We start from the raw sequence: 27,056 nt of genomic DNA, 5'->3' as shown, positions 1-27,056 counted from the left end.
GGATGGATTTCTACACAGATTATTTATTATATTGACTAGATACTCAAGTGGTAGCTCTAACGAGTCTTCTTCATAGATGAGATTAACGATAAATAACTGCATATATGGAGCTAATTGGGCAGATTTGTTGCTACTCAAGAGCGTTTTGCATGGCTGATTGAGTTCAATGCATGGCACAACGAGTTCAATGTTGACAACTAGCATTTTTGCTAAACCTAACTAACTTCCTAACCTTAACCTCCTTCTCCTAACCTGCCAGGTTAACTCTCCTAAACTGCTGCGTTAGTTCTCCTAACCTGTGTTAATGGCTAAGTCTAACCCTTTCCCAACCTTAACCTCATTCTCCTAACCTGCTGTGTTAATTCTCCTAACCCTCTATGTTAGTTATCTTAACCTCCTATGTAAACATTAAGCTGACCCACTGTGCAGCTGGCTATGGCCAGTATAACCAATAATGAAGCGCTGATGTTACACCCATCTCCGTTGATCCACCCAATTATTTTTGCAACGTCCACTTTCAGACTCTCAAAGTATGCATTTACACATGGCACTAGCAATGAGAATACATTTCTTCAAAAATGGAAGTCAGTCAGGGAGAGGCAAGATCAGGTGGGACCATTCTAGCTGATGAGAGGTCTGTGTGAACAACAGGCACAACTCCGATATCTACTGACAAAATATATAAACGCAACATGTAAAGTGTTGGTCCCATGTTTCGTGAGCTGAAATAAAAGATCCCAGAGATGTTCCATAAGCACAAAAAGCTAATCATTGTTTTTCAATTGACTGATTTCCTTCTATGAAGTGTTGCATGTTGAGTTTAGATTTTTGTTCAGTATATTTTGTTCTCAAAGTTGCAGGGATAGACAGTTAGTTGGCAACTCTAGTGTGAGATGTAGAAATATTCTGTCAATTTCCATAAACCATTATTGATTACAGAGGAAATTATTTATTTGTCTATATTTAAATTAAATGACAACCAGCAGCAAGTTGGAATATCCATTTCAAGGCAGTTTGAAGAAAGGTGTCCATCCAAGAAGAGGAGATTAAAATGATGTTGCTTGAAAGGGCAAGAACAAGATGTTGTATGTTAGAAGAAGTACAATATTATCATAAGGAGACTAATACAGTTCAAGTTGGAAGTTTACATACACCTTAGCCAAATACATTTAAACTCCGTTTTTCACAATTCCTGACATATAATCCTAGTAAACATTCCCTGTCTTAGGTCAGTTAGGATCACCACTTTATTTTAAGAATGTGAAATGTCAGAATAATAGTAGAAATAACGATTTATTTCAGCTTTAATTTCTTTCATCACATTCCCAGTGGGTCAGAAGTTTACATACACTCAATTAGTATTTAGTAGTTTTGCCTTTGAATTGTTTAATTTGGGTCAAACATTACAGGTAGCCTTCCACAAGCTTCCCACAATAAGTTGGGTGAATTTTGGCCCATTCCTCCTGACAGAGCTGGTGTAACTGAGCCAGGTTTGTAGGCCTCCTTGCTCGCACATGCTTTTTCAGTTCTGCCCACTAATTTCCTATAGGATTGAGGTCAGGGCTTTGTGATGGCCACTCAAATACCTTGACTTTGTTGTCCTTAAGCCATTTTGCCACAGCTTTGGAAGTAAGCTTGGGGTCATTGTCCATTTGGAAGACCCATTTGCGAGCAAGCTTTAACTTCCTGACTGATGTCTTGAGATGTTGCTTCAATATATCCACATCATTTTCCTACCTCATGATGCCATCTATTTGTGAAGTGCACCAGTGTCTCTTGCAGAAAAGCACCCCCACAACATGATGCTGCCACCCCCGTGCTTCACAGTTGGGATGGTGTTCCCTCGTCTTGCAAGCCTCCCCCTTTTTCCTCCAAACATAACGATGGTCCTTATGGCCAAACAGTTATATTTTTGTTTCATCAGACCAGAGGACATTTCTCTAAAAAGAACAATCTTTGTCCCCATGTGCAGTTGCAAACCGTAGTCTGGCTTTTTTATGGCGGTTTTGGAGCAGTGGCTTCTTCCTTGCTGAGCGGACTTTCAGGTTATGTCGATATAGGACACGTTTTACTGTGGATATAGATACTTTTGTACCTGTTTCCTCCAGCATCTTCACAAGGTCCTTTGCTCTGGTTCTGGGATTGATTTGCACTTTTTGCATCTCTAGGAGACAGAACATGTCTCCTTCATGAGCGGTATGACAGCTGAGTGGTCCCATGGTGTTTATACTTGCCTACTATTGTTTGTACAGATGAATGTGGTACCTTCAGGTGTTTGGAAATTGCTCCCAAGGACGGACCAGACTTGTGAAGGTCTACAATTTTTTTCTGAGGTATTGGCTGATTTCTTTTGATTTTCCCATGATGTCAAGCAAAGAGGCACTGAGTTTGAAGGTAGGCCTTGAAATACATCCACAGGTACACCTCCAATTGACTCAAATTATGTATATCAGAAGCTTCTAAAGCCATGAAATAATTTTCTGGAATTTCCAAGCTGTTTAAAAGCACAGTCAACTTAGTGCATGTAAACTTCTTACCCTCTGGAATTGTGATACAGTGAATTATAAGTGAAATAATCCGTCTGTAAACAACTGTTGGAAAAATAACTTGTTTCATGCACAAAGTAGGTGTCCTAACCGACTTGCCAAAACCATAGCTTGTTAACAAGAAATTTGTGGAGTGGTTGAAAAACAAGTTTTAATGACTCCAACCTATGTATGTAAACTTCCGACCTCAACTGTACATGTACTTGGAATTCGGAGGCGGATTGGAGGGGAAAAGAGAGGCAGAGGTCTAAGATAGAGAGGGAGGGGGAAGAGGGTGAGATTGAGTCTGGTAAAAATGGTGGGAAAATTGAGATGCTTTGTCGATGAAGAATGGTAGAAAGTGTAAGTAGAGTGACAAATTAGCGGAGGTGGCAGGTGTGGTGAAGTCCTCGGAGCCCGAGGCTTGCACCGGTGGTCAGGAAAAGATGATTCTGTGATGGTAGGAGTGACATTTTTGGAGAAAGTGGGCCTATGCCTTTTTGCTGATCCATTTGTGGTTTCAGGGTACATGGAAACGGAGTTGGGTGCTGTGAAATCGATGAAGGTAACTTGAAGTGGTGTTGTGATAATTGTTTGTGGTTCTGCTGGTCAGAAGGAGCAGGCACTTCACCCCAAATGAATTAGGACAAGAGATGTGACTTATTTTCCTCTCAAGAAAAGGTTGCCATTGAAAAGAGTGATTACGAGGCCAGCGGTGAATGTGAAAGTGGACCAACTGAATGGAAAGATTCCCAGTGTTTGTGATGCTCGTCATTTGGTGCAACGCAGACAGGATGATGTGAGTGGTGAAAGAGAAGAGTTATTGTCTGTTCTTTTGAGTTTTGAGTTTTTATGTTGAGTCTCTGCACGATAAAGTGATGTTAGGATATTTCAGTTATCCCGTACGAGCGTATGTGCCCGAATACATTACATTGTCACCGGTGTCAAGCTTATGGGCATGTGGCAGCAGGCTGACCTCGGTTGTCAGGTGAACAGTGTTTCCTCCGACATATTGGTGCGGCTGGCTTCCGGGTTAAGCGGGTGGGTGTTAAGAAGTGCGGTTTGACAGGTCATGTTTCAGAGGACGACCTTCACCTCCCGAACCCGTTGGGGAGTTGCAGCAATGAGACAAGATCGAAATTGGGGAGAAAAAGGGGGGTTAAATAAAACACAATGCTAAAAAGGGTGAGGGATCCTGAGAGGATTCGTGTGAGTAGTAGATCTGTATCAGTACAGAGGGATAGACCTATGTTTCTGTAAGATTGGCTTTTTGGCGTTCATAGCAATGGTTATCAACTGTACTGCAGGGATGAAACGTAAGTTGCAGAAAATAGATGTTGTGGTGGCAGCTGCAGAGAAGTATTTGGGTGTGACGTTAGAAGAGTTACAGGGTGTGGTGGTGTCCTGTCCTTTCAGCCTGTTGGCCTGAGGTAGGACTCGATAGGTTTAAATTATTGTGGAGTAGGGTAACGAGTGTAGTTAGCTTTTGTTTTTGGGCATTTGTGGATTAATGGTCAAAAAAATGTGGAAATTATAAGGGAGTTACACTCCAGTTTAGTTGGTGGCGGTAATGCAACATTTATTGAATGGCAACTGCCAATAAGCCTCATCGAAGAAGAAGTTGCCAGGATGTCATGTGTACTACTTATATCAGTACACTCGTAACAACCTAAGCATTACGAAACTTCTATTCGATTAAATAAGCCACAAGTAGCATTTTGTGATACAAAAATAAAAAGAAAGGGGAAAAATAAAAATTGCACCACCAAATAACCCTACACCTATATACCACTATTTAATATAAAAACACAACTTTGACCCTAACTGATCCTACACTAGGCCAACAACATAATTATTTAGTTCAACACACCTTCTGCAGTAAAATATTGTACACCCAAGTACTTCTCGGCAGCTGCCACCACAACATCTATTTTCTGTGATTTGCGTTCCATTTCTGCAGTACAGTTGATAAACATGTCAATGAATGCTAAGAAGCCAACGTTACTGAAGCACATATTCTATCACTCTGTATTGGCTTAGGCCTACTACTCACCCTTGACCCATCATCCTCTACTCTCTCCACTGCCTCAGCATACAACACCTGTTATACTCTGACCCTGACAACCTCAACCAACCTCTCTCGCACTGGGCACTTCTGATCCCCAGCAACATGGGCATCCGCACCTTTCTGATTCAGAGGGGTGGGGTCAAATGCAGATGACACGTTTTGATTGAATGCATTCAGTTGTGCAACTGACTAGTGTTGCATTCACGTGCTAGTCGGAACTCTGACATCTCCAACATGCTAGCTGGTTGTAGTTATACACGTGATGCGTTCAACTAATCAGCAAGTCTTACATTTCTGAGTTTCCTTGATCTGACTAGGATGTGGACGCGGCATAGGTATTCCCTTTCCCTTCCCTTCCCCATCAATTGACACAGTTTTTCCCACTGATACTACACATTCCTTTGTCTCATGCCCTCCTACACACTTCTCACATCTCAGAATCACCCTCCTACCCACTGCTGCAACATGACCATAAGCTTGGCATCTGAAACACCTTAGTGGGTTCGACACAAAAGCTCTCTCGGGATAACTGACATGTTCTAACATGACTTTGTCAGGTGAAACTCAAAAGGACCGACAGTGTCTTTTCAGTTTCATCATGCTCGCCATCGGGTCTGCGTCGCACCAAACAGCGGGTGTCACAGACTCAGGAAATCTTCCATTTCAGTAGTTCCGCCTAAACAATTAACATCACCCCAGTTATCACTCAATTCGAAGGAGCCCTGCTCTAGAGAGCAAGGCAAGTCACAGGTCTTGTCCCAGGGCATGTGACTCTTTTGAAGAAGTGTATACTGGCTACGGCGTTCCAATGTGCAGGGATACTGGAGTAATAGATGTAGATACGTATGTATTGGGGTAAGGTGAGTAGGCATCAGGATATATGATAAACAGTAGCAGCAGCATAAATATTGATTGTATGTGATTGTGTGTGCGTGTATGAAAAGACAGTATAAATGTCTGCATTCTACTCTATGTGTGTGTTGGAGTGTCAAATCAAATCATATTTTATTTGTCACATGCGCCGAATACAGTGAAATGTTTACTTACAAGCCCTTAACCAACAATGCAGTTTTAAGAAAAATACCAAGAAAAAATAAAATAAAATGAACAAATAATTTAAGAGCAGCAGTAAAATAACAATAGCGAGGCTATATACAGGGGGTACCGGTACAGAGTCAATGTGCGGGGGCATGGTTAGCCGATGTAATTGAGGTAATATGTACATGTAGGTAGAGTTATTAAAGTGACTATACATAGATATTAAACATTGAGTAGCAGCAGCGTATAAGAGGGGGGGTGCAAATAGTCTGAGTAGCCATTTGATTATGTGTTCAGGAGTCTTATGGCTTGGGGGTAGAAGCTGTTTAGAAGCCTCTTGGACCTAGACTTGGCGTTCCGGTACCGCTTGCCGTGCGGTAGGAGAGAGAACGGTCTATGACTAGGGTGGCTGGAGTCTTTGATCATTTTTAGGGACTTCCTCTGACACCACCTGGTATAGAGGTCCTGGATGACAGGAAGCTTGGCCCCAGTGATATACTGGGCCATATGCCTACCCTCTGTGGTGCCTTGCGGTCGGAGGCCGAGCAGTTGCTATAGCCAGGCAGTGATGCAACCCGTCAGGAGGCTCTCGATGGTGCAGCTGTAAAACCTTTATCATACCCTCTTCACGACTGTCTTGGTGTGCTTGGACCATGTTAGTTTGTTGGTGATGTGGACACCAAGGAACTTGAAGCTCTCAACCTGCTCCAATAATCTCCTTTGTCTTGATCACATTGAGGGAGAGGTTGTTGTCCTTGCACCACACGGTCAGGTCTCTGACCTCCTCCCTATAGGCTGTCTCATTGTTTGGGGTATGTACGTACGGTCACTGTGGGGACGACGTCCTCGATGCAGTTGTTCATAAAGCCAGTGACTGATGCGTTGTACTCCTCGATGCCATCGGAAGAATCCCGGAACATATTCCATTCTGTGCTAGCAAAACAGTCCTGTAGTTTAGCATCTGCTTCATCTGACCACTTTTTTATAGACTGAGTTACTGGTGCTTCCTGCTTTAGTTTTTGCTTGTAAGCATGAATCAGGAGGATATCATTATGGTCAGATTTGCCAAATGGGGGGCAAGGGAGAGCTTTGTACGCGTCTCTGTGTGTGGAGTAAAGGTGGCCTAGAATTTTTCCCCTTCTGGTTGCACATTTAACATGCTGATAGAAATTAGGTAAAACTGATTTAAGTTTCCCTGCATTAAAGTCCCCGGCCACTAGGACCGTCGCCTCTGGATGAGCGTTTTCCTGTTTGTTTATGACGGTATATAGCTCATTGAGTGCGGTTTTAGAGCCAGTATCTGTGTCTTACCTGAGGCTGTATGTTCTTAATGTCGTCGTTCAGCCACGGCTCTGTGAAACATAAGATATGACAGTTTTTAATGTCCGAAGTGGGTGTGACACCTACTCCGGTTGCCTGCTGCACTGCTGTTTGGATTCCACCTGGCGATCTGTTCACTGTCTGCCCTGGCCTGTCTCCCCCTGTCTGGTATAGGTACCCCCACCACACTCCCCCATCTCTCCCGAGCTTTCGCTCGCCTCCAGCACACACACACTGTTGTGACAAGTGACTCTGAACTTACAAAGGCTAGCCCAAAGTCATTATTTTTTTTCTTGTGCATTTTGCTATTTTGCTATTTGCCTCATGACTCCTGCTTGCTTTGTTGACTATGAAATTTCTTGTTTACCCAACCACGGGACAGACGATGTTTATACCAACATTCGGGACACTGACTATCTATTGGTTACACAGACTTTTGGCCTTCCATCCTATTCCACCCACCTCTCACCGGCTTTGTATTCATGTTACCTGATGATATTACTATATAATATGATCTTGTTGCCATCTAATGTACATTCAGATGTCATAAATCAGCACTGCAGAGCTCTCCCTGTCCTCTGCAGTGCCTTGATTGCATTGCTGCTTGTCAGGATTTGGCCAGGATTGTTCCGGTTTTGGCCACTAGATGCCCCCATTGTGCTTTTTGACCCTTTTGTTTTCCCTTGTTTCCATTTATTATTTGCACCTGTGCCTCGTTTCCCTTGAATGTATTTAAACCCTTAGTTCTTTGCTCTGTGTTTGAATGTTAGCACCCAGCGATGCTGTGAACATTTGTTGCGCCAGTTGGACTGTCTTGTGGTACTCTGTTTTTGTTCTGTTATTTATTTTTGATGATCTTTTCAGGCTTTTTCCTGCTGTACCACCCACCTTGTGGATTTACATTTTGACTTGGAGGATTACTTTTTTCTCTTGGAATTACTTTTGACGTTGTGGATTTATATTTTTGCCTGAAGAACTTTCCTTTTTCTTTATTAAAACACCATCTCAAGTACTGCTGTGTCTGCCTCATCTTCTGGGTTCTGCCGACTATTAGTGGCTCAGTTTGCCAAGTGACTGTTTCTCACACCGGAGACCCGAGTTTGTAACCGGGTCTTGACACTGCTGATATCTGGAAATGTGCATGTATACCCTGGCTCATCTACTGTTGCTAGCCCCAATTCTGACTTGTGCTCTGATATCTGCTTCACTGATTTCTGCTCTTGTAAAAGCCTGTGCCCTACCTGCTCTAAGCTCTCTCCTGGCCCCTAAGTCTGAAATTGTCCTGCTAGGTGACCTAAACTGGGACATACTTAAACCACCCGACCAGTCCTAAAGCAATGGGACGCCCTAAATATTTTTCAGATTATTACCAATCCCACAAGGTATGACTCCAAAACACTCAGAAAAGGCTACTGTCCTCGATGTTACCCTCACAAATAATCCTGATGGGTATCAGTCTGTTTTCTGTAATGACCTTAGTGATCACTGTTTTACAGCCTGTGTTCGTAATGGCTGCTCAGTGAAATGACCTGTCCTGATTTGTCATAAACGCTTAAACTTTAATGAGCAAGCCTTCATGAACTGGTCTCTGTAAAATGGTATAGAATCAGCTTGATCCCCTCTGTCGAAGACGCTTGGACCTTATTTTTGATATTTTCAGTGGTATTGTTAAACACACCCCCATAAATAAAATGAGAATTAAAAACCGGTTCAGCCCCTGGTTCGACCATTATCTTGCAGATTTATTCCACCTCAAGAATTGCATTTGGCGAAAGGATCGGCACACGCATACTCACGCTGACTGGCTCTCATTCAGGCAAATGAGAAATAAGTGCACTCAGACCATCCAGAAGGCCAAAGTTTAAGGAGCAGCTCTCTCTCTTTGGGTCTAACCCCAAGAAGTTCTGGAAAATTGTTAAAGACCTGGAGAAAAACCCCTCTTCACAGCAGCCCATGTCCCTTAATGTTGATGATGTGGTCGTTACTCATTTTCCCCTGCCCCGCTACAAAGTTTCTCCCTGCAGGCGGTCACTGAGTCAGAGGTGCTAAAGGAGCTCCTGAAACTTGACCCCAAAAAAACATCTGGGGCAGATGGTTTAGACCCTTTCTTCTTTAAGGTTGCTGCCCCTATCATCGCCAAGCCTATCTCTGACCTTTTTAACCTGTCTATCCTTTCTGGGGAGTTTCCCATTGCTTTTGAAAGCAGCCACAGTTCATCCTTTATTTAAAGGGGGAGATCAAGCTGATCATAACTGTTATAGGCATACTTCTATTTTGCTCTGTTTATCAAAAGTGTTGGAAAAACTTGTCAATAATCAACTGATTGGCTTTCTTGATGTCTTTAGGATTCTCTCTGGTATGCAATCTGGTTTCCGCTCAGGTTATGGATGTGTCACTGTAACCTTAAAGGTCCTCAAAGATGTCACCATTGCCCTGGATTCTAAGCAATGTTGTGCTGCTATTTTTATTGACTTGGCCAAAGCTTTTGATACGGTAGACCATTCCTTTCTTGTGGGTTTGCTAAGGAGTATTGGTGTGTCTGAAGGGTCTTTGGCCTGGTTTGCTAACTACCTCTCTCAAAGAGTGCAGTATATAAAGTCAGAACATCTGCTGTCTCAGCCACTGCCTGTCACCAAGGGAGTACCCAGGGTTCGATTCTAGGCCCCACGCTCTTCTCAATTTACATCAGCAACATAGCTCTGGCAGTAGGAAGCTCTCTCATCCATTTATATGCAGATGATACAGTCTTATACTCAGCTGGCCCCTCCCCGGATCTTGTGTTAAATGCTCTACAACAAAGCTTTCTTAGTGTGCAACAAGCTTTGTCTACCCTTAATCTAGTTCTGAACACCTCCAAAACAAAGGTCATGTGGTTTGGTAAGAGGACTGCCCCTCTTCTCACAGGTGTGATTAAGACCTCTGAGGGTTTAGAGCTTGAGCTAGTCACCTCATACAAGTACTTGGGAGTATGGCTAGATGGTACACTGTCCTTTTCTCAGCACATATCAAAGCTGCAGGCTAAAGATAAATCTAGACTTGGTTTCCTCTATCGTAATCGCTCCTCTTTCACCCCAGCTGCCAAACTAACCCTGATTCAGATGACCATCCTACCCATGTTAGATTATGGAGACATCAATTATAGATCGGCAGGTAAGGGTGCTCTCGAGCGGCTAGATGTTATTTACTCTTCGACCATCAGATTTGCCACCAATGTTCATCACTGCACTCTACACTCCTCTGTAAACTGGTTATCTCTGCATACCTGTCGCAACCCACTGGTTGATGCTTATTTATAAACCCTCTTAGGCCTCACTCCCCCCTATCTGAGAGATCTACTGCAGCCCTCATCCTCCACGTACAACACCCATTCTGCCAGTTACATTCTGTTAATGGTCCTCAAAGCACACACATCCCTGGGTCGCTCGTCTTTTCAGATCGCTGCAGCTAGCGATTGGAACGAGCTGCAACAACACTCAATCTGGACAGTTTTATCTCAATCTCTTCATTCAAAGACTCAATCATGGATATTTTTACTGACAGTTGTGGCTGCTATGCGTGATGTATTGTTGTCTCTACCTTATTGCCCTTTGTGCTGTTGTCTGTACCCAATAATGTTTGTACCATGTTTTGTGCTGCTACCATGTTGTGTTGCTACCATGTTGTTGTCATGTTGTGTTGCTACCATGCTGTGTTGTCATGTCTTGCTGCCTTGCTATGTTGTGGTCTTAGGTGTCTCTTAATGTAGTGTTGTGTTGTCTCTCTAGTCGTGGTGTGTGTTTTGTCCTATACTTATTTATATATTTTTTAAATCCCAGCTCCCGTCCCCGCAGGAGGCCTTTTGCCTTTTGGTACGCCGTCATTGTCAATAAGAATTTGTTCTTAACTGTCTTGCCTAGTTAAATGAAGGTTAAATAAAAACGTCTTTAAAATAAAATGCTACTACCAGGTGTTCTTGTGGGATCAAGGACATGAATGGAGGGTAGGCTAAACACTTTCCCTTTGAATATTCAGAATGTTAGGCTACATGTCCGTAGTTACACGCCCACACACAGTGGTGTGTGTGTGTGTGTGTGTGTGTGTGTGTGTGTGTGTGTGTGTGTGTGTGTGTGTGTGTGTGTGTGTGTGTGTGTGTGTGTGTGTGTGTGTGTGTGTGTGTGTGTGTGTGTGTGAGAGAGATGGATACCTAGTCAGTTGCACAACTGAACAGTGGTGGAAAAAGTGCTCAATTGTCATACTTGAGTAAAAGTAAAGATGCCTTAATAGAAAATGACTCAAGTAAAAGTGAAAGTCAACCAGTAAAATACTACTTGAGTAAAAATCTAAAAGTATTTGGTTTAAAATATAGTTAAGTATCAAAAGTAAATGGAATTTATTAAAAAAAAGTAAAAGTATTTTAAATTCCTATTTTTTTATTTTTTTTATTGATGGATAGCAAAGGGGCACACTCCAACACTCAGACCAAATGTACAAATCTAGCATTTGTGTTTAGTGAGTCTACCAGATCAGAGGCAGTAGGAATGACCAGGGATGTTCTCTTGATAAGTGTGTGAATTGGACCATTTTCTGTCAAAATGTAACGAGTACTTTTGGGTGTCAGGGAAAATGTTTTGAGTAAAAAGTACATTATTTGATTTATGAATATAGTGAAGTAAAAGTATGTTTCCAAAACCTCTGAATCGTGTGTGTGTGTGTGTGTGTGTGTGTGTGTGTGTGTGTGTGTGTGTGTGTGTGTGTGTGTGTGTGTGTGTGTGTGTGTGTGTGTGTGTGTTTGACTGCTTGTCGCGCTGAAGCGCAACACTTTTGGTGCAGCTTTGTGCAACTTCGTATGCCTTCAATCTTTGACCCAGGTCCGGAAACGGATGTTTCTGAGTCACTTAAATCACATTATAAGTAAATAAATAGTGGTTTCCAGGGGAAGTGCCTCTGTTTCTTAGCAACATAATACAAATAATGTGAGCAAAAAAAAGAATAGTAGTACATGCAAAATAATGTATTATCTTGGTAGCCTAGCCAATGATGACATCATTCTGTAGCCCTCACCACTCTATCTTATCCCATAGCAGGACGTTGCTGCTTTAAATTGGAACCATCACGCCAAATTAAGCAATAATAACCAAATGACAATCAATTAAATTAATTAAACTGTAATTATTTCATTGACATTATTTCATGAATTTATATCAGGTTGTTAATATAAAGATTATTTATCTAAATGGAGGAGGGTGGTATCGGATGACTCGCAGTAGAAAGATGTGGAAATAACGCTTGAGACATTTCATACCTAATTTGGTTGCAATGGGCGGGAATCTGGGGGGGGTTTTTTCTCACTATGACTGTGTTAAATTCAGGACTAGGAAGGCTACCAGTGTAAATTCGTATTCGATTAGAGATCCTGAGAGAGAACCAAACATTTTGCAGTCCCAAAACTAACGATAAGGTAATAATAGCCTTTTTGTTTCAGAGTTATATTTGAGATTGTGGAATAGAATACTGGTCTATCCGAGAGTTAGCGTAGTTTTTCGTAGTTTTTATACATGTTTTCTACAGCATGTTCTACAAACAGTTTAAACTTGGCCTACCTGCATGCAGTCTATTGAAAATAATTATTTTCACCGTGAGCGCTGGAAATAAAACAACTTTTGCACGGGAACAAGTAAATTGCTTATTATTAGCAGTATTTAGGACACAAGATAGGATAGTCAAGAAAATAACTGCTACGGTGTTGTAAAACTTGTTTGCCATGTAAATGTTTTTGTTTTCTATGAATGACTTGATGGTGGATACACTCGTTTTTTTTGTAACACTGGGAAACTCCAGTGCGCGGCACAATTTGCACTTCACTCATCACCTCGGACTGTGGCTGTCAATGCCCAACCAGAATAACGGGAGGATAACGGTAGGCAACAGCTGCCAGAATAACGGGGAAGTTGCAAACCGATTTTAGCTGACTCTTTTGAATGAGGGCTCTGATATACACTACATGGCTAAAAGTATGTAGACACATGTTCGTCGAACATCTCATTCCAAAATCACGGACATTAATATGGAGTTGGTCCCCCTTAGCTGCTATAAGAGCCTCCACTCTTCTGGAAAGGTTTTCCACTAGATGTTGGAACATTGCTGTGGGGACTTGCTTCCATTCAGACATGAGCATTAGTGAGGTCGAGCACTAATCAAATCAAATCAAATTGATTTATATAGGCCTTCGTACATCAGCTGATATCTCAAAGTGCTGTACAGAAACCCAGCCCAAAACCCCAAACGGCAAGCAATGCAGGTGTAGAAGCACGGTGGCTAGGAAAAACTCCCTAAAAAGGCCTAAACCTAGGAAGAAACCTTGAGAGGAACCAGGCTATGTGGGGTGGCCAGTCCTCTTCTGGCTGTGCCGGGTGGAGATTATAACAGAACATGGCCAAGATGTTCAAATGTTCATAAATGACCAGCATGGTCGAATAATAATAAGGCAGAACAGTTGAAACTGGAGCAGCAGCATGGCCAGGTGGACTGGGGACAGCAAGGTCTTAGGGCTCAGGTCCTCCGAGAGAAAGAAGGAGAGAATTAGAGAACGCACACTTAGATTCACACAGGACACCGAATAGGACAGGAGAAGTACTCCAGATATAACAAACTGACCCTAGCCCCCCGACACAAACTACTACAGCATAGGAAGGATATAACCCCACCCACTTTGCCAAGCACAGCCCCCACACCACTAGAGGGATATCTTCAACCACCAACTTACCATCCTGAGACAAGGCTGAGTATAGCCCACAAAGATCTGATGTTGGGCGATTAGGCCTGGCTCGCACTAGGCGTTCCAATACATCCCAAAGGTGTTCGATGGAGTTGAGGTCAGGGCTCTGTGCAGGCCAGTCAAGTTCTTCCAGACCGATCTCGACAAACATTTCTGTATGGACCTCGCTTTGTGCACGGGGGGGCATTTTCATGCTGAAACAGGAAAGGGCCTTCACCAAACTGTTACCATAAATTTGGAAGCACAGAATCATCTAGAATGTCATTTATGCTGTAGCGTTAAGATTTCCCTTCACTAGAACTAAGGGGCCTAGTTCGAACCATGGAAAAACAGCCCCAAAGCATTATTCCTCCACCAAACTTTACAGTTGGCACTATGCATTGGGGCACATAGCGTTCTCCTTGCATCCGCCAAACCCAGATTCGTCCAGACCATGTGTGATTAATCACTCCAGAGAACACATTTCCACTGCTCCAGAGTCCAATGGTGGCAAGCTTTACACCACTCCAGCCGACACTTGTCATTGTGCATGATGATGTTAAGCTTGTGTGAGGCTGCTTGGCCATGGAAACCCATTTCATGATGCTCTCGAAGTTCTTGTGGTGACGTTGCCTCCGTAGGAAGTTTGGAACTAGTGAGTGTTGCAATCGAGGACAGACCATTTTTATGCGTTACACGCTTCAGCAGTCCAGTTCTGGGAGCTTGTGTGGCCTATCACTTCGCGGCTGAGCCGTTGTTGCTCCTTGAAGTTTCCACTTCACAATAATAGCACTTAGTTGACTGGGGCAGGTCTAGCAGAGCAGAAATTTGACTAACTGATTTGTTGGAAAGGTGGCATCCTATGATAGTGCCACGTTGAAAGTCACTGAGCTCTTCAGTAAGGCCATTCTACTGCCAATGTTTGTCTATGGAGATTGCATGGCTGTGAGCTCGATTTTTATACACCTGTGCTGAGCACTTGTTGGCAGCTTTTCCTTCACTCTGGGGTCCAACTGATCCCAAACCATCCCAATTGGGTTGAGGTTGGGTGATTGTGGAGGCCAGATAATATGATGCCGCACTCCATCACCCTCCTTATTGGTCAAATAGCCCTGACACAGCCTGGAGGTGTGTTGGGTCATTGTCCTGTTGGAAAAACAAATGTTAGTCCCACTAAGCACAAACCAGATGAGATGGCATATCACCACAGAATGCTGTGGGAGCCATGCTGTTTAAGTGTGCCTTGAATTCTAAATAAATCACTGACGGTGTCACCATGAAAGCACCATCACACCTCTTCCTCCATGCTTCATGGTGGGAACTACACCAAAAATCTAAAATTTAAACTCATCAGACCAAAGGACAGATTTCCACCGGTCTAATGTCCATTGCTCATATTTCTTGGCCCAAGCAAGTCTCTTCTTATTATTGGTGTCATTTAGTAGTGGTTTCTTTGCAGCAATTTGACCATGAAGGCCTGATTCATGCAGTCTCCTCTGAACAGTTGATGTTGAGATGTGTTTGTTACTTGAACTCTGTGAAGCATGTATTTGGGCTGCAATTTCTGAGGCTGGTAACTCTAATGAACTTATCCTCTGGGTCTTTCTTTCCTGTGGTGGTCCTCGTGAGAGCCAGTTTCATCATAGCGCTTGATGGTTTTTACAACTGCCGCTTTGACTGACCTTCATGTCTTAAAGTAATGATGGACTGACGTTTCTCTTTGCAAATTTGAGCTGTTCTTGCCATGTTATGTACGTGGTCTTTTACCAAATAAGGCTGTCTTCTGTGTACCAACCCTACCTTGTCACAACACAGTTGATTGGCTTGAACACATTAAGAAGGAAACAAATTCCACAAATTAACTTTTAACAAGGCCCACCTGTTAATTTAAATGCATTCCAGGTGACTACTTCATGAAGCTGGTTGAGAAAATGCCAAGAATGTGCAAAGCTGTCATCAAGGCAAAGGGTGGCTACTTTGAAAAATCTCAAATATAAAATATTTGAGAGTTGTTATATAACACTTTTTTTGTTTTGTTTACTACATGATTCCATATGGGTTATTTCATAGTTTTGATGTCTTCGTATTATTGTACAATGTAGAAAATAGTAAAAATAAAGAAAAATCCTGGAATGAGTAGGTGTCCAAACTTTTGACTAGTACTGTACTTTTGTGTGTATACATACATGCATACATGCATACAGTTGAAGTCGGAAGTTTACATACACTTAGGTTGGAGACATTAAAACTAGTTTTTCAACCACGCCAAAACTATAGTTTGTGTAAAGTTGGTTAGGACATCTACTTTGTGCATGACACAAGTTATTTTTCCAACAATTGTTTACAGACAGATTATTTCACTTATAATTCACTGTATCACAATTCCAGTGGGTCAGAAGTTGACATACACTAAGTTGACTGTGCCTTTAAAAAGCTTGGAAAATTCCATAAAATGATGTCATGGCTTTAGAAGCTTTTGATAGGCTAATTGACATAATTTGAGTCAATTGGAGGTGTACCTGTGGATGTATTTCAAGGCCTACATACCTCTTTGCTGAACGTCATGGGAAAATCAAAAGAAATCCACCAAGACCTCAGGAAAAAAATTGTAGACCTCCACAAGTCTGGTTCATCCTTGGGAGCAATTTCCAAACACCTGAAGGTACCACGTTCATCTGTACAAACAATAGTACGCAAGTATAAACACCATGGGACCAGCCATCATACCGCTCAGGAAGGAGATGCGTTCTGTCTCCTAGAGCTGAACGCACTTTGGTGCGAAAAGTGCAAATCAATCCCAGAACAACAGCAGAGAACCTTGTGAAGATGCTGTAGGAAATGGGTACAAAAGTATCTATATCCACAGTAAAACGATTCCTATATTGACATAACCTGAAAGGCCGCTCGGCAAGGAAAAAGCCACTGCTCCAAAACCGCCATTAAAAAAAACAGACTACGGTTTGCAACTGCACATGGGGACAAAGATCGTACTTTTTGGAGAAATGTCCTCTGGTCTGATGAAACAGAAATAGAACTGTTTGGCCATAATGACCATCGTTATGTTTGGAGGTAAAAGGGGGAGGCATGCAAGCCGAGGGAACACCATCCCAACCGTGAAGCACGGGGGTGGCAGCATCATGTTGTGGGATGCTTTGCTGCAGGAGGGACTGGTGCACTTCACAAATAGATGGCATCATGAGGCAGGAAAATGATGTGGATATATTGAAACAACATCTCAAGACATCAGTCAGGAAGTTAAAGCTTGGTCGCAAATGGGTCTTCCAAATGGACAATGACCCCAAGCTTACTTGCAAAGTTGTGGCAAATGCCTTAAGGACAACAAAGTGAAGGTCTTGGAGTGGCCATCACAAAGCCCTGACCTCAATCCTATAGAAAATGTGTGGGCAGAAAAGAGTGTGCGAGCAAGGAGGCCTACAAACCTGACTCAGTTACACCATCTCTGTTAGGAGGAATGGGCCAAAATTCACTCAACTTATTGTGGGAAGCTTGTGGAAGGCTATCCGAAACAACATTTGACCCAAGTTAAACAATTTAAAGGCAATGCTACCAAATACTAATTGTGTATGTAAACTTCTGACCCACTGAGAATGTGATGAAAGAAATAGAAGCTGAAATAATTCATTCTCACTACTATTAATTCTGACATTTCACATTCTTAAAATAAAGTGGTGATCCTAACTGACCTAAAACAGGGAATTTTTACTATGTTTGAGTGTCAGGGATTGTGAAACACATTCAATTAAACTCAGTTTATGTAAACTTCCGACTTCAACTGTACATATACATACATTTAATAGTGTGTTTTTTGTGAATATAGTCTACTATTGATCAGAACACGTGGAAGCAAATATTTCCCCTTATTATTGCAGCTGAACTATGGAGCATGATGAAACATGTGAACATCTCCAGCCTGGGAGCCCATAGCTCTTTAACTGAATTATGGGTGAAATCGAGTTAACCATGTTGTCATAACAACGCTCGTGACCTTGGCTGCAAACAAACACTGAGTCTCCTCACCCTCGTGTGTGTGTGTGTGTGTGAGTGAGTGTGAGGGAGATAATTTGACTAATATCCTGTTTTCTCTCCTGCCCAGGCTGATTTTCCTAACATTCAAGTAATGGCAGGGAGGGGATGGATTTTCCATTACTGCCTTCCATATGTTTTTTTCTAGTGTGTGTGTGTGTGTGTGTGAGAGAGGGAGAGAGAAGGGACTTGGCACCTTTGACCCAGTTTGCAGTTCGGCAGCAGTCTGCACATCTGGGATAAATCAACGAGTTGGAAAATCTTACGGGGAAGAGAAATGGAGAACAAGGGAGGGGCAGAGAGGGAGGGAGGTGACTCACTGCTCTGCTATTCCTCATGTTTAAAATGTGTCCTTCTGAGGTTAAGGCACAGGGCTTTCCCCATTTTTCCTTTTTTTTCTCCTCGTACTTCTCCTCATACTTTTCAGCTAGCCTTTTCTGCCTGACTGTTTTGGTCACTCTCACTTTGAGTTTGTCCATTTTTCAAATCTTAATTCATCTGTCTGTTTCCTCTCTTTCTCTCTCCATATCCCTCCCCCCACTCTCTGTCCCCTGCTGTTTGAACAACTTATTTTATTAATGTAAACATGTGTCTCTGTTTATGAGTCCTTCAACCGTATGTAAACTGGGAACATGGACTCACTATTACTTGTGGGGGATAGTGGGAGGGAGCAGCCCTGAGTGTCTCTGGATGTTGGGACTGTTAGTGGATGAGGCCCTTCAGCAGAGGCTGATGACAGATTGGCTGAGAGGTCGGGTAGAGGTCTCAGCACCACATCTGTCTGAAGGGGGGTGAAGGAATGTCCAGTGACACGGACTCACTGACTCACAGAACAGGAATCCCTCAGCTGGTAAAGCACTCTCACAGAGTATAACACTGAAGAGAATCCATACTTTTGATTCTCCTTGTACAAGGTATCAAAATAGGATTTTTATTTTATTTTTAACTTTCATGTTGAGATGGAGATAATGACACATTGCTACTGTTGCCCTCATGAGTCCAAATATGATATCTCATCAAGAATGTACATTGAAAATCATAATGGAATCAATACTTGCTTTGAGATTTTAAAAAAAATATGAATGCATGCTGTCAATTTGTTCTTTGTTACTGACAGCTGCTCTCTATTCTGTGTCTCCTTATAGATCATTCTGCCACAGATGCACCAAGAACTGTAGGCCTAGGGTATTTCACAGAAACACCTACATCTCTGGCCAATTCAGCCCTTCAGTCTAACCCGTCCTAGTTGTCAAGCATCATCCATATCTCATCATGCCGATAGTGGTGGTGCACTCCAACCCCCTGTTCTGGGTGCGTTTGTGTGCTCTGGTCTTCTCCTGTGTGGCTTTTGCTGTGACCATCCATGGGGCTGAGCTCAAGCACGGTACAGGGGACTGGTGTGTGTTCTGCTGGGCCTTCAGCTTCGCTGGGACTCTGCTGGTGTTGCTGGTAGAGCTGTTTGGCCTGCAGACCCGTGCCCCCGTCTCCTGGAAAAACTTCCCCATCACCTTCGCCTGCTATGCCTCCCTGCTCTGCCTCTCTGCCTCCATCATCTTCCCCCTCTATTTCCTCAAGGGCCAGACCTCCCGCAACGAGACTCATAACTACCGCATCGTGGCCACCGTCTTCTCCTGCCTGGCCACCATCGCTTACATGAGTGAGGTGAGCATCAGCAAAGCCCGGCCAGGTGAGGTAGCAGGTTACATGGCCACCGCCCCGGGTCTGCTGAAGGTGTGTGAAACCTTTGTGGCCTGCGTCATCTTTGTCTTCATCAGCGACCCGGTGTCCTACAACTCTCATGCTGCACTGAGGTGGTGCCTGGCCGTCTACTGCATCTGTTTCATCCTGTCGGCGGCCATCATTGTGCTGTGTATCTGCGAGTGCACTGGCTGCCTGCCTTTCCCCTTCGCCCGCTTCCTGTCTGCCTACGCTCTACTGGCTGTCATCATGTACCTCTCCGCTACCATCATCTGGCCCATTTTTACATTTGACAAGGAGCACGGGGGCACTTCCTCCAGGCCCACTTTCTGTGGTAACAGTCAAGGGCTGTGTTCATGGGACAAGAAGATGGCTGTGGCTGTGCTCACTGCAGTCAACTTTGTGCTCTACCTGGCAGACCTGATCTACTCTGCCCGACTGGTGTTTATTACTGTGTGAGCAAAAGGCATAGAGGGGAAGAACGAGAAGAGGTAGTTGATTTTGAGTAGGATAGAAAGAGAGGTTGAGGAGTAGAAATGAAGAGGTGAAGAAAGAGGGAGAAACAAAGAAACTGCTTACTGTATTTTGTGTCATTTATATATCAATGTTAAGCCATTAGTCGCCTCCACACATAGAGAAAGACTCAATTATTTCTTATTTCATGCAAAAGGAAAAGTCGTTACGCAACGATTTTATGGACCCAAGAACTATGATCAGATGGAACAGATGTTTCCTAAGTTTGAGCTCTGATTATCTGAGACACAAATGTAGTATTCCAAAGACAGGATGGATCTGCTGAGTATGTTGACATTACTATAGATCATGTAGTCTTACAAATTTCAATGGTCTTTTAATAAGCATGACTTTTTACATGATGGAAAAATGTAGGTAGATTTGACAGAACAACTCACACCTTCCTAGTTTGTTTAAGATGAGTTACGAAGGGATAGAAGTAATTCAATCAAACCCCGAAGTAATTCCTAGAAGATTGGTACACTGCTCCAAATGTTTTCAAGACATGAAGTAGAACACATTTTTTGAATTAATGTAAAGATATACTCTGTTAGTGTAGGTTTTTTGCTAATTTTACATTCCTGTTTTTACCCTTTTTTAAATTTTTTATATTTTCATATTCTGCCAAGCTACATGTCAGGAGTATATTGTATGTTGAAATAATATATGCATACGGTAACTGAATTAAAACTCACTGTGTAATAAACAATTACTGTTTGACACTTATGTGTTTGTAGGCTATGACGTCTCCAAAAAACAACATCTTAGAATAAAAACAAAACGTTGTTAGGAAAATGTATTATTCTTAATCTGGCCCATTGCGTTGTACTTCTGTAACAGTCTGCTCTTGTGGATGAGAATGTCCACTTTGTCAGAGAGGGATCCATTTGCTGCATCTCGTCCTCACTACTTCCTGCTGTTACTAAACATGAGGGTTTTTCCCCGCTGTGCTTGTTGAGACTGTGCGTACCACATCAGTGTTATGGGAACATACAATCCAGTGTTCAGGAAAAGCAATGTGATAAATTATAGCAGGGTTTGTCAACTGGGGGCCCACGGGTCATTTTATTTAGCCCCCAAGTTTTTTGAACCCCCCCCCCCTCCACACACACACCACCAAATGTAAATGATTTGACATAAAGGACTAAAAACACCAGCAAATCAACTTCAACTGTTTTTTTTTAATTTTGGGAATCTGTTTCAAAATTATTTCCACAAGTAACAGAGTGAGTAATGTGATTGTATACACAGCTACGTTTCAAATGATTATGTTTGAGTCAAATGTTATCTGTTTGGGCTTCTTGCAGTCAATTTGCAGTCTACAGTCTGGCTGAATGTAGTTGATGATCCCTGAATTATAGCCTATGTATATCTGTCTTTGTCCTTGTTAATTGAACAAAATAAACTAACACTTAGGTGTTCTCAATCTCTCTCTCTCTCTCTCTCTCTCTCTCTCAAATGTGCGCACACACACACACACACACCAAACCGCTGTGGGAGGTGTGGTTGTGAGTTGCTGCTTTGTATACACTATGTAGGTTTATAAAAGGGATGCCACAGGTGGCTCCAGAGAAGCTTATACAATCTCTCTCTGTCTCTGTGGTAGAGAATGGCACAAACAGGTCCTCTGGATAAAGAGCAATTGTGCTGCTCAATTTGTCTAGAGATACTGAAGGAGCCAGTAGCTCTTCCCTGTGGACACCGCTACTGTATGGGCTGTATCAGGGCCTGCTGGGGTGAAGATGACTCCTCTTACATCTTCAGCTGTCCTCAGTGCAGACAGACCTTCACTCCAAGACCAATTCTGAAGGGAAACATCATTTTGGCTGAGATGGTGGAAAAACTGAATACAGGAGGACTCCAAGCTGTACCCTCTGGTCAACGCTGCCGGTATGCTGAAGCTGGAGATGTGGCGTGTGATATCTGCCTCGGTGGTCAGATCAAAGCCACCAGATCCTGCTTGGTGTGTCTGGCCTCTTACTGTGCAGCTCACCTCCACACTCACAACGAATCTCCTGCCCTTAAGAAGCACACCCTGGTTGAAGCCACCATGCCACTGCAGGGGCGGATCTGCTCTCATCACGATAGACTACTGGAGATCTACTGTCGTACAGATCAGCAGTGTGTCTGTCTGCTGTGTGTGATGGATGAACACAAGAGCCATGCTACCGTCTCAGCTGCAGCAGAAAGCACCAAGAAACGGGTAAGGACTGAAAAACAATATTGTCCTTCAAACTCAGTTGTTTAACCATGACAGAATATGTACATTTCTGAAAGTATGTTATGTGCATTAAGAATACTTATGCCCATTCCTATGACTGGTAACTATAAGGAAGTTGTATGTTTGGTGCCTTCTATACTGGGAGTGATGGATATCATTTGAACAATGTGAACATTTCCCTGATAATGATCAGAGTTGAGGCCATAAAATCTAAAGGTTAGAGGTACATTTCTATCAATAGAACTTCCTTTCCCAAATTCAAATGTTAACTCTGTATCTGACACCTGCCTATATGTAACCAGGGGTCTGAGGAAGTTATCCTATCCTGAATAAGGTGTGTCAGGTGCCTGTCATCGGTTCAGTCAGTTGCTTTGAATGTGGCACCATACACTGTTTCCACATGCAAAACCTCTTCATCTCTTTTGACTATCTGACTGAGATGATGTGCCAATGTGTAACATGATTCTCTTAAGGGAAGGCTACATTTTCCCTTCATCCATAGCCTAGCTGTTACAGGTTATAGAATGTGTAGGTCATTTTATGACTCAATGTGTCCATTTGGAGTGGGCTTTTTTTCATTTGAGGAATGTAGAATGTAAAAAGGAAAAAAAGAATGTATGTTGAGTGTTATGGAGACTAAACAACCTCACAGCTTTCATCAGCTAAATATTCAATTTGACAAAGCGATTGACCATAAGATCATGAGTACCAAATATTTACTAAGGTAGGCTTGTGGGTGTGTCCTTGTCCCTGCAGAGGCAGCTGGGGAAGACGAGGAAGAAATCCAAACTGAGAATGCAAGCCAAAGAAAAGGAACTGCTGGATCTGAGACAGGCTCTGCAATCACTGAAGGTGATGCACTGTGGCGATCCGTAGAGCAATGGCAGCCATGGCCAAGTCCCAAGCGACTTTCAAGTATTAATAAGCTAATATTTTAGTGGATGGGGGAGGTTTTGGGAGTTTGTTCATACTTGGCTAAATGTTATATCTTGACCACACTCTGTCTCCCACCAGCACTCTGCACAGACAGCAGTGGAGGACAGCCAAAAGATCTTTACTGAGCTGATCTGCTCCATAGAGAGAAGGTGCTGTGAGGTGAGAGAGCTGATCAGAGCCCAGGAGAAGACTGCAGTGAGTCAGACTGAAGGGCTCATACTGAGACTGGAGCAGGAGGTGGCTGAGCTGAGGAAGAAAGACTGTGAGCTGGAGCAGCTTTCACACACAGAGGATCATATCTATTTTCTACAGGTAGCATCACTGCTGCTCTGGCTTCGGTATAATTAAGGTGTCCAGTGTTTTTCATAAAAAATCCTACAATGTGATTTTCTGGATTTTCTTTTCTCATTTTGTCTGTCTCAGTTGAAGTGTACCTATGATGAAAATTACAGGCCTCTCATCTTTTTAAGTGGGAGAACTTTCACAATTGGTGGCTGATGAAATACTTTTTTGCCCGACTGTACATGATCAAATACAAATCTTAGAATCAACTATTGAAGACCACCAGAACCCACTGGATTCTCCAATTAAATTGAATGACTACAGGACAAAATACAAAACTTCCAACTTTAGAAGGTTTGTAGTGTTGATGGTATCCTCAATGAAATTACAAAATATACAGACCACAAAATCTAAACCACAAAAGTGGAGATACATTTGACCGCAATATATACTGTGGGATATGCGTCAACATCAACCTTGGAAAATTCCTCTGTATTATCATTAACAGCAGACTTGTACATTTACTCAGGGAAAACAATGTACTGAGCAAATGTCAAATTGGCTTTATAGCAAATTACCATACGACAGACTACATATTCACCCTGAACACCCTAATTGACAAACAAACAAACCAAAACAAAGGCAAAGTCTTCTCATGCTTTGTTGATTTCAAAAAAGCTTTTGACTCAATATGGCATGAGGGTCTGCTAAACAAACTGATGGAAAGTGGTGTCAGGGAAACAACATACAACATTATAAAATCCATGTACACAAACAACAAGTGTGCGGTTAAAATTGGCAAAAAACATACACATTTCTTTCCACAGGCCCGGGGGGTGAGACAGATGCAGCTTCCTCCCTCTTCAATATATATATATCAACGAATTGGCAAAGGCACTAGAAAAGTCTGCAGCAACTGGCCTCACCCTACTAAAATCTGAATTCAAATGTCTACTGTTTGCTAATGATCTGGTGCTTCTGTCCCCAACCATGGAGGGCCTGCAGCAGCACCTAGATCTTCTGCACAGATTCTGTCAGACCTGGGCCCCCGGATTTTTTTTTCTCATTTTGTCTGTCATGGTTGAAGTGTACCTATGATGAAAATTACAGGCCTCTCATCTTTTTAAGTGGGAGAACTTGCACAATTGGTGGCTGACTAAATACTTTTTTTGCCCCACTGTATTTGTATCTTGTAATCCGTCCCACACTTTGTCTTCCACTCTCCTGGGTTCTAGCACTGCCAGTCAATCTCTAAATCGACTGAACTCACAGACACACCCAGAATCACAGTGGTTCCTCTGCTGGATTTCGGTCAAGTTCGAGCCTCGGTATCAGCACTCCAGAAGAGATTGGAGGACCTGTTGAAAGGGGAATGGCCCAAAATATCCAGGGCAGGTGAGACTGGACACTTTACTGTAATTCACTCTATATTGCATTAAAGCTGTTTTAAAAGTACAGATTTGTTTTTCTCTATGGAACATTACTACTCTTCACTGTCTAATTCGTATTCCTCTGTAGCGGGCACAGTGAAACTCCTGCAGTGTCCAGAGCCCCGGATCAGACCAGAGTTCTTATACTGTAAGTCGGTTTCAACTCCATTAATAGCCAGAGCGCTGCATCTGCTCTTAGCTCAGGGCTAAATCTGCATTGTGGCGGTGCTCTACGGATTCCATTCATCTTCTTGTTACCGTTCCTTTCTTATAGTGTAGTACACTGACTCCTCCTTTCATACCCTTCATCTTCTTTCCTCGTAGATTCCTGTCAGCTCACACTGGACCCCCGGACAGCCCACAGGGACCTGAGTGTGTCTGAGGAGAACAAGGTGGTGACAGTGAGGGCCAGGGACCACTCCTGCCTGGAGCACCCAGAGAGGTTTGATCACTGGAGCCAGGTGCTGTGTACTGAGGCCCTGTCAGGGCGCTGCTACTGGGAAGCCGAGTGGAGCGGGAGTGGCATCAACATGGCTGTGGCGTACAAAGAGATGACCAGGAGAGGAGAGGGCAACGACTCCCACTTTGGACGCAATGACAAGTCCTGGAGTTTGTTCTGTTCCAGAAAAGGTTGTACCATCTGGCACAATAACGTGGCCACTAGAATACCCACTTCAACCTCCTCTAGGATAGGAGTGTACCTGGATCACAGGGCAGGAAGTCTGTGTTTCTACAGTGTCTCTGACACAATGACCCTGCTCCATAGAGTCCAAACCACATTCACTCAGCCCCTCTATCTTGGCTTTGAGTTTATGTGTTTCGGAGTCTTCGTTAAATTGTGCCAGATGGAGTGAAAGCGAAACAGCTGAGAGAAAGGCAGTAGCATGTGTGAGAATGTGTTTAATGGTGAAGTTAATAATTGATAGTCTCAAATCTTGCTCACCCCAGTTTGTATTTGTTTATTACTGAAGAGTTAAAGTATAGTTTAGTAGTTTAGTTACTGTAGAGTTTTTATAATTTGTATTTTGCTGGCAAAACAAAGTACAATAATTTCAATGCAAATTCTGCAAATACCTTCTTGTGAAATTAAAAGAAAAGTCTATCCTGTTCCCCCATTCTCTAATCTGACTGTCATCACATCCCCATTATGTTGATTCGAAATTGTCATATTAAGGGCAATATCAATAGCACTGATATTTGTGTTTTTAAAACACATTTATTGTGCTATGTTTTTATCAAAAGTATCACAAGAAACCTCCGTGGCAACAGCACAGCAGTGTGCAAAAGTCCAGTCTGTTGCGAAATTGTCACGCCCTGACCTTGGAGATCCTTTTTATGTCTCTATTTTGGTTTGGTCAGGGCTTGAGTTGGGGTGGGCATTTCTATGTGTTGTGTTTCTATGATTTTCTATCTCTATGTTTTGGCCTGGTATGGTTCTCAATCAGGGACAGCTGTCTATCGTTGTCTCTGATTGGGAACCATACTTAGGTGTCTTTTTTCCCCACCTGTCTTGGTGGGAAGTTAACTTTGTTTGATGGCACATAGCATGAAGCTTCATAGTTTGTTTGTGTATTGTTTAGTCGGTGTCATTTTGAGTTAATAAAGAGAAAATGTACGCTCACGACGCTGCACCTTGGTCCAGTTCCTTCAACAGCCATGACAGAAATAGACATGAACAAATGTCATACTGTCTCTCATGCACACACTCACGAACAGGGCCGGAAGTTCCTTTTTCTTTGTTACACAGTAACCACACCTCCTGTAAGTACAACATAATTCCTACATTTTCTCTATCAAAAGAAATCAATACGGTTCTCTCCCTCTCCCTCTCTGAAATGTCGCAGGCAGAGGAACTCATCTACCAAGATCAACTTCTCTGTCCAGTGTGTCTAGATGTGCTAGGAAATCAAGTGACTATCCCCTGTGGACACAGTTACTGCATGCCCAGCTAACAACAAACACTGGAGAATGGAGAATGTTCCCTTAAGAGTCTCATTAGGTCCTTAACTAACGTTTTCATAGGATGTGCAAGGTATTTTTCCAAGAGATCATTCCCTTAATGTCAAATAGAACTCACCCAGAACGTGGTTACCATGTTCTCAGAACTTAAGATATTGTTATAGACATGTTTAATGGGAACGTTTCATGAACATTCATGCCCAGTTTTCTGAGGGTTAAGAGAGTATTCCATCAACATCCACAGAACATGGTTGCCATGTTCTTAGAACGTAAGATATTAATGTTCTAG

General features: G+C 42.8%; 2 protein-coding genes across 2 annotated transcripts; both read left to right on the top strand.

Annotated features, from left to right (window-relative positions):
- Positions 1–12,267: 12,267 nt before the first annotated feature.
- Positions 12,268–21,369, top strand: myadmb (myeloid associated differentiation marker b). Its single transcript, XM_035799570.2, has 2 exons — positions 12,268–12,388; positions 18,874–21,369. The coding sequence occupies exon 2, from the start codon at positions 19,001–19,003 to the stop codon at positions 19,883–19,885; it is 885 nt and encodes a 294-aa protein (XP_035655463.1). The 5' UTR covers positions 12,268–12,388; positions 18,874–19,000; the 3' UTR covers positions 19,886–21,369.
- Positions 21,370–21,407: 38 nt separating this feature from the next.
- On the top strand, positions 21,408–26,429 carry ftr66 (finTRIM family, member 66). The gene is made up of 6 exons (XM_035799569.2): positions 21,408–22,142; positions 22,917–23,012; positions 23,175–23,408; positions 24,614–24,773; positions 24,897–24,956; positions 25,133–26,429. The coding sequence occupies exons 1-6, from the start codon at positions 21,549–21,551 to the stop codon at positions 25,660–25,662; spliced, it is 1,674 nt and encodes a 557-aa protein (XP_035655462.1). The 5' UTR covers positions 21,408–21,548; the 3' UTR covers positions 25,663–26,429.
- Positions 26,430–27,056: the final 627 nt, after the last annotated feature.

Source organism: Oncorhynchus keta, chromosome 23 (assembly GCF_023373465.1).
Source record: "Oncorhynchus keta strain PuntledgeMale-10-30-2019 chromosome 23, Oket_V2, whole genome shotgun sequence".
Classification (NCBI taxonomy): domain Eukaryota; kingdom Metazoa; phylum Chordata; class Actinopteri; order Salmoniformes; family Salmonidae; genus Oncorhynchus; species Oncorhynchus keta.
This window is presented reverse-complemented; position numbering and strand designations above follow the sequence as displayed.